Source organism: Harpia harpyja, chromosome 13 (genome assembly GCF_026419915.1).
Source record: "Harpia harpyja isolate bHarHar1 chromosome 13, bHarHar1 primary haplotype, whole genome shotgun sequence".
NCBI classification, from domain to species: domain Eukaryota; kingdom Metazoa; phylum Chordata; class Aves; order Accipitriformes; family Accipitridae; genus Harpia; species Harpia harpyja.
Window position 1 is genome coordinate 40,302,476 of NC_068952.1, and position 18,064 is coordinate 40,320,539.

At 37.9% G+C, this 18,064-nt stretch overlaps 1 protein-coding gene across 3 annotated transcripts in view; it reads right to left on the reverse strand.

The window, feature by feature from the left end:
- Nucleotides 1–18,064, reverse strand: part of UNC5D (unc-5 netrin receptor D) — a 171,095-nt gene that overhangs the window by 15,246 nt on the left and 137,785 nt on the right. For all 3 annotated transcript variants that reach the window (XM_052806397.1, XM_052806400.1, XM_052806396.1), the window contains 3 exons: nt 16,290–16,667; nt 13,668–13,752; nt 1,411–1,579 (listed from right to left, as the gene is read on the reverse strand). In XM_052806397.1, coding sequence (XP_052662357.1) covers nt 1,411–1,579; nt 13,668–13,752; nt 16,290–16,667 — 632 coding nt within the window. The remainder of the gene's footprint in view (nt 1–1,410; nt 1,580–13,667; nt 13,753–16,289; nt 16,668–18,064) is intronic.

An 18,064-nucleotide genomic window follows, 5' to 3' on the forward strand; every position in this document is an offset into this window, starting at 1 on the left:
TTGACTCTCTAGCTAATTTTTTTTCCCAATGTCAAGTTAAGAAATTACCTTGAAGATTAAAGTCAATAAGCAAACCTTGAACAATAGTTGGTATCTGACTTCCTTTCAGAACATCCATTACAGTTAACATTTACCTTCATCAAAAAACTACCTATCCCACTCTTTTGCCTTTCATGCTTAGTTCTGCATTACAGCATCATTAGATGAGGTATCTGAGCAGTCTACAGTCTGGTGTTACAATCCTCATTAATTCCAGGGTGTTTTTAACCAACACTGATAGAGCTAAGTATTGAGTGCATCGAAGGTAGGAAAACTAAGCTGAACTTGAAATGGTTTAAACAAGAGCAACAAACAACATAGTAGTGGTTTAGAGGAGGAAAAGGATAGAGTGACTTATGGTATCCATGAATGTTTTAACTACTGTTTTTTTTTCTCCCCTCACAATGCAATGAACCAAGTAGTTCCATCAGCAGCAGTGCAATAAAATCTGATTGACTATGGATTTGTGTCTAGTTACCGGATTCTGCAGTTGTAATTACATGTACAGTGAACACTTTATAGTTGGGAAATTCAGCACCTTTCTATCCTGTATGGATTTCTGTAATGTTGAATAACAGTTCGGTTCATGCTTTAGCCGTCCTTTTATGACTATTATTAGTAGGCCGTCTCCCCAGATGATGCAGAAAGTTTAGTAAGTTTGAGTGCTGCCTACCAAGCAGTTTCAGTCGAAGATGGCCAGTGGGCTTAAAAAATGCAGGTGGACAGACACAAATGATCAAATGCCCATGTCATGAATGCACAAAGCTTAATTTCCCCAGTAAATCAGGATTAGAAAAAGCATGTTCAACTAAAAAAGCAAAATATTTCATTTAACGTACACTAATCCTTCAGAGGTTATGAGCACAGCATGATCACTGAATGCCCATTAAAATGACATATACAAAGAGACAAGATTTTTAAATCAGGAGGATCCTTCTAGGTTAAAAAAAAAAAAATTAAACTTGAAGTTTATACTTTTAACCAGTTCCATAACTTTATGTCATGATAAATTCTTGCATGGATATAGTGATCTGTTCTCACATGAGTCTTTGTGGAAGCTATGATCTATCAAAACAATGTTTTTAAAAATGAATGGCTACTGTCTCCATTATTAAGTGATCTGAGAAAATGAATACTTTCTCATGTCACATGGGCTAGATCATAAAGTTGACCCTTTATTGCACATCTTGGTAAAATAGCTGAAAACAGTTTAGATGCTTCTTAACAAAATGCAAAATCTTTGTTATTGTTTCTTTAAGATGCCGGTTTCTATCACTTACATAATCTTTGACCTGTGCCTGCATGAATAAGAGTAATCATGTTTCCATCGTTAATACAACCTTTTAAGTGGGAGCAGAAGTCTAAACTTACCTCCCATTTTCCTTGCTGTGTCCTTTTTTTCAAGTGAATATTCCAGTGCTCTGAATTTACTTCTGCGCAGTGTGGTATCGTCAAGGCAAATGGGGTGCTGACAGACAAGTCTGAGGGCCCACAAGTTACTTCTGGTCCTAGAAGAACATCTGTGCCTTCTGGCTGTAGACTTGGGGGGGGGGGGGAGACAATAACGTCTGTCAGGCTCTTTTTAATAAGGAGTGAGAATTTACTTTAACTGCAAATTTTAAAATATTTTAGTTAAAATCTAAGTACCTCACTCATCCATTACAGAAAAGGATAAGCAAGCCAATTACTGTGCTAATTTTCATGTAGAAGCAGTAGCTGGAGATGAAACAAAACTGTTAGGCCACATCTACTCAAATCATTGGCTGGTCAGTTTAGGATTCTGGTCTTTAAAATACATTTCAATTTGTTTAAATCAAATACAACACTAAAATTACTCTAGGCAAGTAAGCCTTGCTTTATGCACCAGCTGGTAGTATTACCATCTAATTCTGCCTTCAAAGACTGTCATCGACAATATTTTCACAGTACTGAAGATAAAACAAATTACGGTTTTAAAAACACAGTCTCATAAATTTTTCCAGATTGAGTGTGATCTCCCTGGTTTGAAAACACATTTATATTCTGCAGAATGAACAAGCTAGGAAACTTACAGCAGACATCAGGGACAGGACTACTTTGCTTAAATTTAGAACTCTGCAAAGTAGATATGTGCATGTGGGCTCCATTACAGTCAATGGAGATCCCCATCAGCACAATTGAAGTCCAGGGATTCATCTAATCTGAATGTAATCACCTATGTTTGATTAGCTTAACTGCTTCCTAAGTTATAAAGACGAAGTATCTGACAAGAATTTAACCCTGTCCCACATAAATGTGTTTTCCCTACCTCTTACAATAAATACCTGTGCAGAGCCAGTGACAAAGTGGATGAGACTCACTTGGATATTAAAACTAGCAATTGAAACATCTTGCCCTGTTGGTTTTGGTTTGGTTTTGTTTGTGTTTTTTTGTTTTGTTTGGAGTGGGGTACGTGGGTGTGGGTTTTGTTTGTTTGTTTGGGGTTTTTTTTGTTACACTGTAATCCATCTGGCTTGTATGATCCCGATGCCTGGCTTCTAAATTCCTGGACATGTAGTTCGCTCTTAAAATTAAAGCAAATGGTGTTTCCAAGATAAAAAATGAGGGGAAGAACCTCAACCAAAGATATAAATAAGAAGATAAAATAATAAAACCAAGGTATAAGTAAGGGGAAAAACCCTGCTTAAAAATTAGGATATACTTCCACTGCCATGTCACAAGCTAACAACAACAACAACATTGCCCTTTAGAAGTTTGCAATAGCAGCATGGCAACAGCCAAACCATCCCATGCTGCCTGTGCTGAGCCCAGCGCTTCATGGCTATACTATTAAATTCTAAGCTACCCAAGCTGACTTGGATAATACATTTAAGTGAATGTAGCTCTCATGTAGGCACACTTATGTGTAGCCCTGCACTTAAAATCAATCAGATTCCAATCCTGTAAATTGACTTTGCACATCTATCTATCTAACATCCCCTGGGGGTAGCATTCTCAGTATAGCTGTAGTAGTAGGTGCTCAGAAAATGCAGTTATAAAAACACCATTCTTGCTAAAGACTTGAAAAGTTCGAACAACTTCAGTGACATCCCTTACTAAAGACTACATGTACAAGTATTTGTGAGATGAAGACTGGATTGAAAAAAAAAAGACACAACATGCTAACAAAAAAGGCCAACTCTGCTTTTGCTTTTTCAAGTGTCATAATAAAAAATGTTCCCTAAGTTGTCAGTGCTTCTAAGTGTTTGTAGGATTCTTAGGCCATAAAAAAAATTCAAAGCACAAACACAGCCTCTGCTATAGCTGCCATGTTCCTCTTAAACAGCAAGTGTGTAAGAGGGGGAGGGAAGAGTAGAGAGCACAAAGCATACACTGCTTGCAGGCCTTGCTGCAGCAAAGCATCTCAGCAATGGCAGGGGTCTTCCTGCATTTAGAGACATGTGAGATTAGTTGAACTGATATTAGAATGACTGCTCTAAGCAAACAGTTCAAGCAAAAAACTACTTGCTTCTGCTTACGCCTATGAATAACAAAAAATTTTTCACATCTCCTGCATTGCTAGGAAAACTATTTTTGCACAAAATACCATCACTTAACACCAACCACTGCTACTCTTTACAAATGGTAGTTGATTTCCTTGAAAATAAAACCTTCCAGCAGTTACTCCAAATCACCTCTCTTTCCAGCTAATTTAAGAAATCATCCAGTTACTTACAAACACAAAGAAAAATGTCTCAGAGTTATTAGAACCCCTTAAGCCAACTTTTATACGTATTTATTTTTCAGTAAGTTATTCAGTTTGTATGATTCCTCTCTGCTGTACCTCGGCAAAGGCTGATGCGTTCTACTTCCTTATCTCTGTTTTGATGCAGCTGCAGGAAGGGAATGACAAAAGTGTATTTCCAGAGAGCGAGTCAAACCTTAGTTATTTAACTTGGCTGGTGAATTTCTATCCTATCTCTCTCCCAACACATACATCCTTTGCCAAGTGGCTGCTGCTGACAAATGCGTAAAACACAGGGAGGGTGGGGAGCTGGTGGCGGTGGAATTTTGCTAAAGTTACCTCCAGTACAAAGCTTGACAATTCATCTTTAGTAATGGGAGCAAAATATAGGTTATTTTGTTTTCACCATAGCACCCTTAGGAGACATGAATCCAGAGTTTTAGTTATGCTACTGGTGATGATTCCTATCAGAAATAGCTCAAATTTTTCAAGCCTCAAGAATGAAACAGAACACAAATATACAAGACGGAAAAAGAAATAACACCAATAGTGGTAGGAGAGTCCTGGTAGCAGCCTGGCAAAGTTGATGTGAAAGACAACTGAGAGATGATGACTGTAGCCTACCAAGCGCCCTCCCTCCTACCTCATTAAAAAATAAAACCAAAAAAACAACCAAACAAAAAGCAAGCCAGAGCCACTGGCAGATTTCCAGGGTCACTCTGTATAATTGCCAACTGCATACATCATGGAGAGAGAAATAGCAGGGGTGTATGTGAATGACCAATGACAAACTAGTCTGAAAGGAACCATTTACTTGCTTTTAGAGAATCATTCCCCTCATAGAACATATTGGACAAACATGGGAGTTCTGGGAATTATTTAATGCCACATGAACTGAAATCAGTTAATTAGATGAACTTTCACACTTGTTGCAAGTAGCAACAGTCTTCTGTGTAATAACTGACATGATATTAAGACTCTCATGCAGTTCTGAGCCATTTATTAGGCAAGGCAGGAAAGGGAAACATTACCAAATGCGAGTATTTAATATTCCCATTGTTGCAAGGTAAAACAAATCAGTAACCAGATTGGTCCCCTCAAATCCATCAAAATCAAAGGTCTGTAAGTTTTCCAGTAAAAGACAGACAAATAGTCACTATTGGTGAGCAAAAAATTAAAAAACATTTTTTCTAAAAATACTACACTGGCAAGGAAAGTTAGGAATTTCACCCCACAATATTCTGCCCTCTACAATGTACTAGTAAAGAAAGAGGTTTCTTGCACTGAGAGTTTCATTTTCACTTTAGAAATTGCTGCTAGAGGGGCATTTGTACCTGAAGATGGAATGCTGAGAAAATTTTATGAGGAGGATCTAGTCCCTCAAGGAGAAGGTCCAGTGCCACTCAAAGCCCCATTTGTGTCAGCTGCCAAAGCAGCTGGTTGTATGTCTGTCAGCCTAGCCTAAAGAAGCAGCAAACGGCGCTACAAGTGCTAGATGTTCTTATCACTTTTTGCTGTGCAGAGGCCCCGAGTTGCAAGTGTGGTGCTACCAAGGTATGCATTCCATCCCAAAGCACTGCTCTGTTAAAATTCCATGTTGGAATACTGTGAAGGTTAACTAGAGAAGCAAGTAAGTGAAGAGGAAACATTGCTGAGTGTCCCTTTTTTCCTGGACGCAATGAATTTCAGAGAATAATTTAATATTTGCCTTTCAATATTTACTCTCCTAGTGGCTTATCATTAGCATCTGCAACAGAGAACCTAACGGCATAACAGGCTCCTAAATGAACCGTGATACCTGGGAAGTGAAGACTGTCTGGTAATGAACGCATCTGTGCCTTGAGTCTGGATTTCTTGTTGCAGTTCACTCCTTGGATGGCAAAAATACTTGCTTTCAGACTGCTACAGACACTGAAATACTGTTTTTTCTCTCCCCTTTGCACCAACACTCATACAAATGAATGTGATGGAAAAGCAGCAAAATAAATTCATGGTTTAAAAAACTCAATTTAAAAAAAGGAACACCATGATATTTAAACTATATACCCATCAAGCCTGCAGTTTACAGCTGAAATGGATTCCATTGCTGTGGGTTGTTTTTGCAAGATCAGAAAATTTTGCCTTTGGAAAATAAAGTACATTATTTGTCACATTCATATACCACATTGCATGTAAATGCATACATTCATAAAGCTTTGAGTTTTCAAATTATATAATTACAAAATAAGTTTAAGTCTGGGCAAGACTGTCTGGTTTGATTCTGTGTATGCAAATTCCATCATGTGAATACTATGTATAGGTGCTGGACACTTGAAGTTAGGTGCGCATCAGAAATACATTCCATTTTTTATATTGTGCGTCCAACTGTGTTCAGTTACCATTGAACCTTCACATTAATGCTAAATTCCTACAGATCAAAAAGGCAAAGAAAACAGGGGGAGTAGTAACATGAGACCTGGTCTTCTCAGTCCTCTCAGTTTTCTCCTTCTATTTTTCCACTCTCTCATCTTCCCCACTCTTATTTTGACTGTATGGTTGGAATCTCTGAAAACCATATTTTACAGTATTTTCATAGTCATTGCATCTCAGTTATGCTTTTTCCTAATATTTAGAATATAGAGGCATATTCACAATTTACAAATTTTAGTCAACTCAAAGTCATAAGAAGTTTTTGTATGATACTAACCAAACACACTAATATACTTGAACAACTCCCAACTTCATGTTTGATGGAAGAATGCAGTGTGAGGGTTTCTTTATATTCAGGGACCCAAATCTTTACAGTTTATACTGGCACATGTAAAGAAAAATGATTTGTTTATACTGTAGGTGACTAAATGGTCATCTTAATTAAGAATCACTTTGGCTATTCTCATCTTTTCTTACATTGCAATCAGTATGGTATTGGAAACATGCTATTAAAATGACAGCAGCGTGCAGAGTGTATTGTAGGAGAAAAAGAAAGAGAAAAAGATGGCGGTCAGGAGAAATACAAATACTTCAGGGCAGATTCTGCCATCTGTTATAGCTCAGTTAACCTTGTTATCAAGTATGGAATACAGATCACATTCAACAAGGACACTGCATTATCTGAATAATTGCAGACTGAATTTTTCTCTTTGATAGTTTTCACACAGGATATTTTATAGAGCTTTACGTGCATTAAAGGCACATAAGAGAACTGCAACAAATTTGCTTACTGCTTCAGAGTGAACCAGTAATGTAATTGGGACCAGAACCCAGGATCCCAAATACTTGCCCATGCCTCATGTCCCCCCACCCCGTCAGTAAGTTCTATCATTAGATGACTGGATTATCAGCTCTTTCTGACTGGAATATCAAACCTTTCACTGCATTCAAGAAAATCTGCTTTTTCATTAGCACATAACTACAACATGTAAAAGCCATGCATAGAAGCAGATCCCACCTCCCCCAAATACTTAACTACATGACAAGGTTTCCCCCCTTTACTTGAAAAGCATCAGGTGAGTGGCAATCTTGGGGAGGTAAGACAATGTGCTCAGTGTGCTGACTTAGCAGAAATTATCTCCTCATGGGGCTCAGCATATAATAATCATAATTTGCCACTTTTCAGCCTGCCTCTCTCCAACATCTCCTTTTCTTACAATTTTAACATTTTTTTTTTTTTAACCAGAGTATTATGCTCCCTCTATAAAAAGGAAAGCTCAAAGCTGAAGCGTCACGCTATGTAAAAGGTGTTGGTGCTTCTAGTGATTTTGTTCTAGCTGTTCTCATCTTATTTCTAGACCCCAGTAAGACCAGCTACTCTGCCACAGCTGGCAGTCACTTCTCTCCTTCATAACAATCTAATTGGTTTGCAGTATGTATTTTTTATTCATTTTTCACTTCTAAAACCTCTTTAAGCACGTATGCTGGCAGCAGGTGGTTGTGGAGCACTAGCATTTTAAAGACAATAGCCACACCCTAGCCCTTGTGCTAGCTCTTCCATGATGAGCACATGGGGTTCAAGACTAGGCTGTTGTGAATGGACACGCAATCTCTAGTAGAATCCTAAAGTATTTCAGTGCTATCTATCATCTGCACAGAGCTGCTGTCACATCTACTGAAATACTGTTTTGCTTTTCTTGAACACACTTGACCTGCCTCCTTGGTGGGGAGAATTTGGGATGGGGGGATGTTAACAATGGCCTAGGGGTGAGGAGTCCTTCCATCTAAGTTACCTACAGGCTCTGGCTGATTCTTGGCTGGATAGAACTAGCTAGGAGATCTCCCAGTCAACAGTGCCAAGACATACACATCCCACTCCTGCTAACCAAGTGACAATTTCTAACTGCACAGAACCACTTGCTAGCTGTAGTTCCCTGCAGCCTGTGACTAACTTCAGTGGTGCATCTTGAGGTGTTCTGGTTCAAGGAACAAACCAGCAGATAGTGATCTCTGTTTCAGCGTAGCTCTGCTTAGTCTTTCTGGCTTAAGTATGAAGTCAGAATTACACAAGGAGGCAAGAGACATTTCACTCATTCTCGCTTGGGCCAGAATCAATAGCTTTGTTGTTTCTTTCACAAACATCAATAACCTGTACTTTCTACCAGCATCAAAGCACACGTATAGTGTTTGAAGGTTGAGCTTAGTTATTTTTCTCTGTAAGTAGTCCTTTAGTGGTTCTTTAGGAAATTCTAGCCGCAGGAAGCATCCTGGAGGAAGCCCATATATGTGTCCCTAAGACTTTTTGGTTTGGTGTCTTTTTGGAGGGACTACCAGACGCTAAAGAATTTTCAGACCTGACTTTGATTTCTGGTTAGGATACAATGAGTTTTTCATTCCACAGAGGAATGTATCAATTTACAGCAAAACCAGCTGATAATCTCATCACAGTATCTGTAGTACACAGACAGGGATTTTTTTTTTTTTTCCCCCATTACAAAGTGAATTCAACATAGCTCTATCAAATCCCATATCGTCTCTGTTCCTCTGCGTCTTTTAAGGTATATCTCATACCAACTTCCCTCAATAGCTAAATGAAGATTAGAATAGAAGTGACAGCTAACCCACTAGTCCCAAATAATCTAAATCTGAACAGTATGATCCTTGTTCTTTCAGACACATTTAAGATGCATAAGGTACCTATTATGGTGAGTTCAAATCTCTGCAAGAACAACACAGGACTTGTATTAAATTAAATTCCACTGACTACCATATGATGTGGACAAGGTTTCATTGAGAAATTAATTATAACTTGAGCCACTTCATTTTTAATGGTGGTACATCTTCAACTTATGAAGTAAAGAAAATCTATCCTCTTTCTCTAATCCACTATTTTACTCTTCCTCCACATCCAAGCGTTGTGCCTGTTCAGATAGACAATTGTCTACATTTTAGGGATATCTGCATGACAGACCATGTGCTTGTATAGCAGTTCTGCAGGGTGGTATAGTACTTCCATCATCTTCCATACACACATACAACTCGGGTACTAATTCTGAACTGCTGGCATTTCCTCCCACCCTCAGAACATGGAAGCCCATGGGCAATAAAAGAGAAGGTTCCCTGCATGTCAGTGCAATCTGGAGCTGCTAGAAAAGTCTGGTTTATTCCACCCAGTTCAGATGGGTGAAAGATACATCAATCTTGCCTCAACTATGTGAAGAAAAATACAGTATTTTGATGGAGAAAAAAAATTAATGTTTGCTTTTGTCTCACTTTACAGAATTTCACTTTAAAGAAGGAAAGAAAAAATCTCCCTGTGATAATCTTAGGTTTGGTTTGCTACCTCTGCTTCTGCCTACAAAAAAGAAAAAGAGTAGGCAAAATTTGCTGCTTGTTTTTAATTAACCTATTTTAATTCATTTCTGCAGAACCCTTGCAGATAAAACAGCTGGGTTTTTTTTTCTTCCTTCCTTTTACATATCTTAATCTTTCATGGAAAATGATCAAAAACGTATGGCAGCAGATGGGGATGGAATATGAAAGTTTTCACAAAGGAGTTCAGATATGAGAAGAAAATAGATTTCTCTTTAAGCTTTGAAAAATATTTCTAGGCTTTAAAATTTATAGACAGCTTTGTATCTTTCAGTTCTTAAAGGAAAATTCCAGCAATCCTTTTGGCTATGAGTTATTGTAAGTAAATATTTACTGTATATGCAGTTATTTTCTTCTTTCCACATCTCAGATATATCCACCAATTTTTCAGTGCTTATAGCTGAATGTATATTTAAGGTGAGGGAGATAAGAGAAATAACTGCTGTAAAGAACTATAACCAACTCTCCTGTCTCCAGTTGTACAAACCTGCCCTTGATTACTACTTCTAAAAACTGTCCCTCTCACAAGTACTCATAATGAGACTTAATCAGTGAATCACTCTTCACCTGGGACCAATGTCTCCTGAAATTATCCTTAAATTAATCAGTTAAAGTATACACTACAGATTATTCACTTAGCTCTGTTTGGAATGTAAATTATGAGAGGGTAGTTCAAGAAAGCTAAGAAGGTTATTTAAGAACAAAAATATTGTTTGGAGTGCCTCACTGCAACTTGTAAGACTGGATGTAAGGGTAGGACCAATAAATTCTGTCAGTGCACTTACTGAACTACAGTTTGCCAGCCTCATGCAGAATTAGGAGCAGCAGAAAGACTCAACATCAAGAATAGAAGAAATGAATTCAAGAGAAGTTTAGATTAGAGCAAGGAAAAAAAGGTGAGAAAATTTAACTGAAAAGCCTCAGTGGAACAAAGCCACATTACAGAATTAACGAGCCTTGTTACTTTAAACTCGCTGAGGATCTGGTATGTGCAGATTCTGTATCATTAACACTTTTCACTGGATGAAGACACGGTCTTGTACTTGCAGAGATGCACACAAGATGCAGCAGCTGACCTCTGGCAACAGCTCAAAAGGGGGGACTGTAGAGTGCTTTTCAGTAGCTTATTTCAATTAAATATAATTTTATTATCCCTGTCACTTCTCATCTGACAGTCTCAAAAGATTTAGCAGTCATTTATCCTCCAGAGAAGGGCAGTAGAGAGATTGCCTTGTCCACTGCTGAAATGCAGTTGTTCAGAAGCGTGGAAGAGTAGCATGTGACAGTTTAAGGACACAGAATACCTTACTACTTTAGAAGTTGACATCAGGTACCTAGATGTTCCTCTAGGTTTAAATGGGGAAAGATTCGGGCTTTAATGATTTTTTTTCTTTAAAACCATCATTGCATACCTTTAGTGACAGCAAGAGGTGAGAAATTTTGTTTAGTCTTAGAGGCCTACCTGCAGCAATAGAGTTCTATCTAGCATAGAAAAGGGGAGGGATGCCAAGGTGAACAGTGCTGTAAAAAAGACTAAATTGCTGTTTCTGCTGCTTGCCATGAGTATATTCCTGAGAGGTCTTATTCAGGCACTAGACTGACTCTACTTAGAGTCACAAAATAAAGAAAACCCATTGTAAACAGTAAGTGAAGAAGGTGAAGTATACTACATTATACATTAGCTGTAATGAAAACAAAGCCTTAAGTGATACACATACCAGAGTCTAGTAGCACAAGTCAAAGGCTGAGCACAAGATTTTTTAATGTTTTGCGTTTGCTGACACTTAATCCTTAAAGGGTAACATCAAGGTTCCCTAAACTGGGGGGTGGCAGGGGCAAGGAATATACCTGAACAAAGTATATAAGCCAGAATGACTGTGGCAGGCTTTCCTAAGTAATACCTCACTGAGAAGCTAAGAGACAGGGTATATTTACCTGTATTTTACCTGCAAAAAGACACGAAATCTTGGAAAATACAGGCAGGAAATGGGGTAAAACAAACCGGTAGAGGAGTTTCTCGTGTTGTTCAAACTCAAATGCTTGCATGGGGAAAGGAATTGGGACAAGTATTTACAACAATAGGTGGAGGTTTGATACTGAAAGTAGACAGCATGACTAGTCGTTAATAACACTAAAACGTGTAGTAATTTGAGAGGTATCTTAAGTACTGCTTGGTGTCTAGACAGTAACTTGAGATCAAATTCCTGTTTTTCTTTCCCGTTGTTCTACTACTGTAATTTCAGACAAGAAGTTTAAGACTTAACTTCAAACGCATTTTAGTTCTTCAGGGGCAACTTGAGGCATCCTGACCCAGTGTTGGCACTGTGGACTGCTCCTGTATCTCACTATGGCAGCTAGACACATTGTTTAGTTAATGAATGGTTGCACTTCTTACCCCAAGCACTTCTAGCGCTTTTCACCTCAGCTCTTAAGAGTAGTGCAAACCCTAGTATCTCTCAAGTCACTTAAATTCACAGGGAACTTGCCAAGGACCAAACATAACCGTTCCCTAAAGTTTTCACTTTAGAATAAACTTACCTTAGAAACTAAATAACACAAACTTTTACCTCATAAAAAAACCAAAAAACCCCACACAAACAAAAAAAATGTCTTAGGGAATTAAAAAACCAACCATAGGTCTAAAAATGAAGAATATGTTCTAACGGTCTCAACAGTTCAACACTATGGGTAGCATTTCATAAGCTTTACCTTCCCTCTGAATCCAGGTATTAGTCTAGTGAGAATGCTACACTTAGACTAAACAAGCTCTCTTCATTTGCTGAATTACACTCAGTTACGTACCAGTTTTCTAATTTTACTCTCTTGTAGGGTTTGATTAGTTTCTAGCTGAAAGCGAGTGAACCAAACAAGCGAACTGAACTAAACTTGGGTTCTGCTGATGTGTGGTCTGTCAGGCTCAAAGAAACAAGAGAGTGCAGAGCACTTTGATTCTTTATAATCCATGTTGTGTGAAAATTAAAGCCGCTAGGAAGTCTTTTTATGGGAACAGCTATCAAAATCTGCTAAAACCATCTCCTTCTCTGACCATATTTATTCATAGAAACAAAGGGGAAAATCCATTCTAAAGCAAGTGTCTTTGGGCCAAATTCCATTGTCTTTCTGATGCAGAGTGAAGGCAACTGAAGTGATTACAGCAGAATTGATGAAAACACCCACATGTGCAGCTGGCAACCGAATCCGGTGCCATGCATCTAACAGAACATTTTAAAAGCATCTAGAAATGAGCTAGGTTTCTTTTGTACGACAGACATTTGCAACATACATGATGCACCAACATTAAAAAAAAAAAAGTGACCTGCATTTGCCAAACCATAGTTCTTGTTTCCTTTTTTGCCTTCTTCTCTTTGAAATAAACATGACAGAGCTGAAACCTTGAGAACCTCAGAGAATTAACTTGTCTATTTATGAAAGACCACCAGTATTTCAAACATCACCTTCCTGTCCCACCAGATGCAATGTTGAAAAAACCCCTAAGGATCAAAGTGCAGTTTAATTTGTACTGTTCATCAGCTGGTGCCGGCAAATCTGTCTGGGCAACCGATTTTAATGATGATTTATAAAACAACATAATTTAAGAAATGGTCCTGAGCATTCACGTATTTGCATCATCTAGGCTACCAAACAACTGTCATGAAATAACAACAGTTTGGTACCTACACACCATAGGGTCATTCAAACTGATGACCTGGACAGCAAATTTTAACCCGCTGTCTGCATATTATGAGAGTCTCTGGACCCAAAGGTTCTATAACAAGTAATTAATGAAAGCACCTGTGCTGTTAGTAGACTTGCATGACATAAGTCTGCAAATGAAAAATGATAAAATTATTGATTCAGAATTCAGCACTTATCATGCATCAATCTCCTTAAGGCATCCCATCCTTTAACAACATTTGCAATAATTTCACGTGATTTCACAGAAGCATCGCACAAAGATCATTGCTGCTGTCATTTATACAGATACAGCGTATGTCACAACAGTGTGGTCACACCAGCAACAGGGAAGATGGAGTGACTCTTGCACATTTTATTCCTTTAGAAAGTGTTGACAAGAAATCCATTAAACGAGACAGTTCCACAGGTTCTGGATGGGTGTGTGTAGGTTTTTTTATGTACTTCTTACCTGGACTCCTTCTGAGTGATGGCAAGATAGATTTCCCACGAACTCTCTTCAGGAATAGCTCCATGTGGTATCAACAAACTGACTCCTACAAAAGAGCAAAGGCAGAACTTACCTTTGGGAAAGGCACTGGATGTAAAGAACAATGCAAAACTGGCCTCTGATTTACAAAACCTAGAAAGGCCATCCAGTAGAGCAGAATAATGCTCCTCTGAAATAGTGGTTCTGACTACAACATTATCAGATGAAAAGAAAATACATTATTGATATGATCCATATAGTTACTAATATTTAACTGTCTTAGAGCCTGGAATTATATAGTCATATGCCTAAAAACTTCTTGCTCCAACACAGCTCTTAAATAGTTGACTTCCCATTGTTTTGTGTCACTAAATGACACTGGATTTGTAGTCTAGATGTGACTGAAGGCTTCTCTCATCCTTGGGTACAGGCAGACTTCTTTTTGACTTCACCACTTACACAAAAGGGAATAATTTATGGAAACAAAAGGTACCATCAGCTGTTTCCTTAAAGGCTTCCAGCAAGAGTGGTTTGTATTCCCAGTCACTTTGATGGTCTTGTTACCCTGACAAGCTTTTTATCTGATGCAGCAATAAAACAATCTCTTTTGAGTTCCCTATTTATTTGTTCTTCTCTTTTTTAAAAATAATAAATATAGTGAAAAGCACATGTGCCTTTGGTAACTTTTAAGTTAGCTTTTGCCAGTTTCTGGAAGGTGGTTAGGGCAAGCCAGTTATGAAAGATTTTAATCCTTCATTGACTCTTTCAGTCTTATTTGCCAAAATGCCTTGTAGTGATACGCTTCTTGCCATCTGCATAGCTCCACGTTTTACAAGATGTGATCATGGTTTCAGCTTCTCTTGAAACCTCTTTGTCTCTTTCTAACTTCGAAATCAAATCTGATAATTCTAGGATCACAAGGAATCTCATAATGGAGGCTACCTAATCAAATTAATCTGAATTTGCATGGCAATCACCATACATTTTTGTTCATATACATAATAACTAGTGAATCCAAGTGATACGATTTTCCTTTTACTCCACTAGTATAAATTAGAAGTTAACAAGGATGCTTTCCATCAGGTACCAGTGAAATTAGACTGTTGTATAGTGTACTCAATACAGAAAGACTATATTTTACTTTGCATATGTCACACGATGCAGAACCTCAGCTAAGTAGTGACATGATTGCACTATAATTTACAATTGGCTACCAAATTTGATCTTACATAAATAGGCAGAAAGGAAGCATATAAATTGCAAAAGGACCAAATTTATATTTAAATGATCTAATTGATGGGACTATCATTATATAAAGTAGTTAAATATATAGTATAAGGGGCTTCTTCATTTATGACTTAACTGACTTAGTGCCTCTGCCTTTGTAAAATTCATTCCTGAACATAAAAACAATCTGTGAAGAAATGAATACATTCCATGTGTTGTGTATGACTGTACACTAACTATTGTATCCCTGAATTATATACTGCTAACAATCTTCTCTAAATACAGACCACATTTTTTATGGTAACCTTTAAAGTACCCATTTTATGAAACATGAAGGATAAAGCTCTAAATCATTCAGTTCAACTAGATACCAAGAGATAAGCCTGGACACACTAGTCAAATGAACACACGGTTGAATTTAAAGTGGATAAAGATGACCAGAGTTTGAAAGATATCCTCTTAGCTAGCAATGGTGGTATGTGGCGATTTCTGCTACATTTGCCATTTTGAAAGAGAAAGTATCCAACGTATTTTTTTATTCAGCATGATATGAACATAGTGATGTAGTGCAACATACTGCAGGACTATGATTTTAACATCCTTTATTTTATTCTAATTTGGTGCCATATATTTTCAGCTAATTTAACAAACAATTTCTTAAGTCTAAAATAACATCTAACAAAACTCTGAAGTCACAAAACAAACTCTACTTCTTAAACAATGCAAATTGAGCATCTCTGCTGTGATGTTCAGTGCATAGCCCAATCTTGAAATGTCAGCTGACTTTGAAGTGCCCCACTATGGAAATCTGTCAAGCTATTAAGCTAAAAGAAAGAGAAAACGAGAAAGCCAGGAGTAAATGCTAATGAAAGCCGCACTAGAGTTTTCATTGAGAGTGGAAGCTATTCTCCAGAGATATTTGTTTGTTATATGCTGCAGACTTCAATAACATAATGAAGTCTGACAATGTTAACGCAGTCAGATGTTGATGCATGTAGATTCTGCTTTGAATATGACCCCATTATATAAGATGCTGATCCAATATCGACCTCCTTCTTGGGGAGCCCTTCTTTTGGATCAGGATCCAAGTAAGCAACACCTTTGATTAATAGGACTTTGATGCTGAAGACATCAAGAGAGGCAGTAATTTATAACAGTTCAAATAGGCATAATGCCTCTTTACTGCTCATCCCAGGCTTTCTTCTGATCAGTCATCTCCTGTGTGGGCAACATGCTCTACTTCCCAAAATTTGCATTAAGGGAGCCCCTACTTTTTCTTTTCTTTCCTTTTTATTTAGTTATAGAACACTACATCAGGCAAAATAAGTTTAATCTGAATTTCTTTTGTATGCTCTTAATGAAAAAGGATCTACCCACCTGTGTTTGGAACCACTAAACGGCCACCTAGGTGTCCAAAAATGGCAGTTGTCTTCAGCTCACTTGTTGTTGAAATAGAAGACAGGTTCTGAATATACGTAGCCTTGTTTCTAGCCTGTATCGTACCAAAAGCTCTATTATTCCCATGAGGAAAAGTTCCAGAATGTGCCTTTCCATGATACTCAGCCCTCTCTGTCACCCCTAGGGACACCATGAATGAACTCTGAACTTTGACTTTGATGTCTGACAGCGGGTTGAACAGTGAAGACTCTGTCATTAGCTCCTTGTCCATGGGGTCCTGCAGGCAGATTGGTCCACTGTACGTTCTGCTCACTGTCAAGTCAGGCTGCATGGATGAGTTCAAAAGCAGGGAGTTACCTGGCGGAATGAAGCAGATCAGGGAGTTAGTTACTGTATGAAGATGGTAAATCAGAAACTTCTTTCTGACCTCTCCACCATTTCCTTTTTGACTTGCTCTTCCTTCCCAATACTCTCAGAGCTCAAAATCACATAAGATAATGTTAAAAAACAGATTAAATGATGCAATAGATCTAAGAGGTACTTGATCGCTATGTTTTCCGCACTTCAGGCAACACCAGAGTGCATGAATTCAAGAAGGAACTTCGTTTTTGTTTTGGATTCATGTTTGTGTGTATGCCCTTTTTTTCCCCCCCCCCACACTAAAACCCATTGGGTGAAAACACATCTTCCTGCAGACTTTTTCCATGGGCTTACACAAAATGATAGCTTCATGCCTGAGGGGAACTGGGTTGAAAAGAAAGTGGGACAAGAGTAATATAGGGAAAAATAACACACTTATTCATTTAGGACCATTTTAGCTCAGAAGAGTCTGAAAAAAAGAGAAGGAATAGATTTAGGGCCTGAATCCTTTAGCTGGTTTGGTCTTTTTTTGTTTGGTTGTGTTTGGTTGGTTTGTTGGGTTTTAGTAAATAAAAGTTTTCCAAAGTAACTGATTTTGTGAAAATTATCTGTACTGCATCCTTCAAAATTTGATCACTTTAAAGGACTGCACGTTGGGTTGCTAACATTATGAATATGTTGTCTGTATGTCAGTATTGTGCTCTCTTTTCTCAGCAAACCGAACAGAGAACTGGCCTTTTTTTCCGCTGAATTGTTTAGTTTACAAATGCTGTTATTTAAAAAAACCCATAGACAGAGAACCCAAAGCAAATGAAACTGAACTAATAGTATCCTGGCATAAGAGAAACTGGCACACTCAGATACTTTCAGAGCATCCAGAACTAATGTTTTTGAAACATTAAGTCAAACAAACAATACCCCAGACTCAAAACAAGACTTTCATGGCAAACTGAAAAACAAAGGAAAAAGTTACTATTTGAGACAGTCATTGAGAGTTACATGACTCTAATTAAAGGCTCGCATTTTTAAACGAATGAGTAAACATCCTTGTCTACCAAGCCCTTTTTCTTATTTCTTGCAATTTATGCCTGGTGAGGAATGTCTCCCAGACAATAAAGTAACTGTAAAAACAACAGCAACAAAAAAACAACAAACACCACGCCCCCCCCCCAAAAAACCCCAAACAAAACAAACAAACAAAACCCCCCAAACAACACCCAACCAAAAAACTCTGCAGCATATCTGACTTTTCTGAAGAGAGAAGAGACATGGGGATGATTTCACACCCCACCAACACACCCACCCACCCACAATAAGGCAGGTCTCTATGATAGAATGTCAGTACAGAATTAAAGAAACATACTATTTTAAAGTAATCACCATTTGTATTCCTC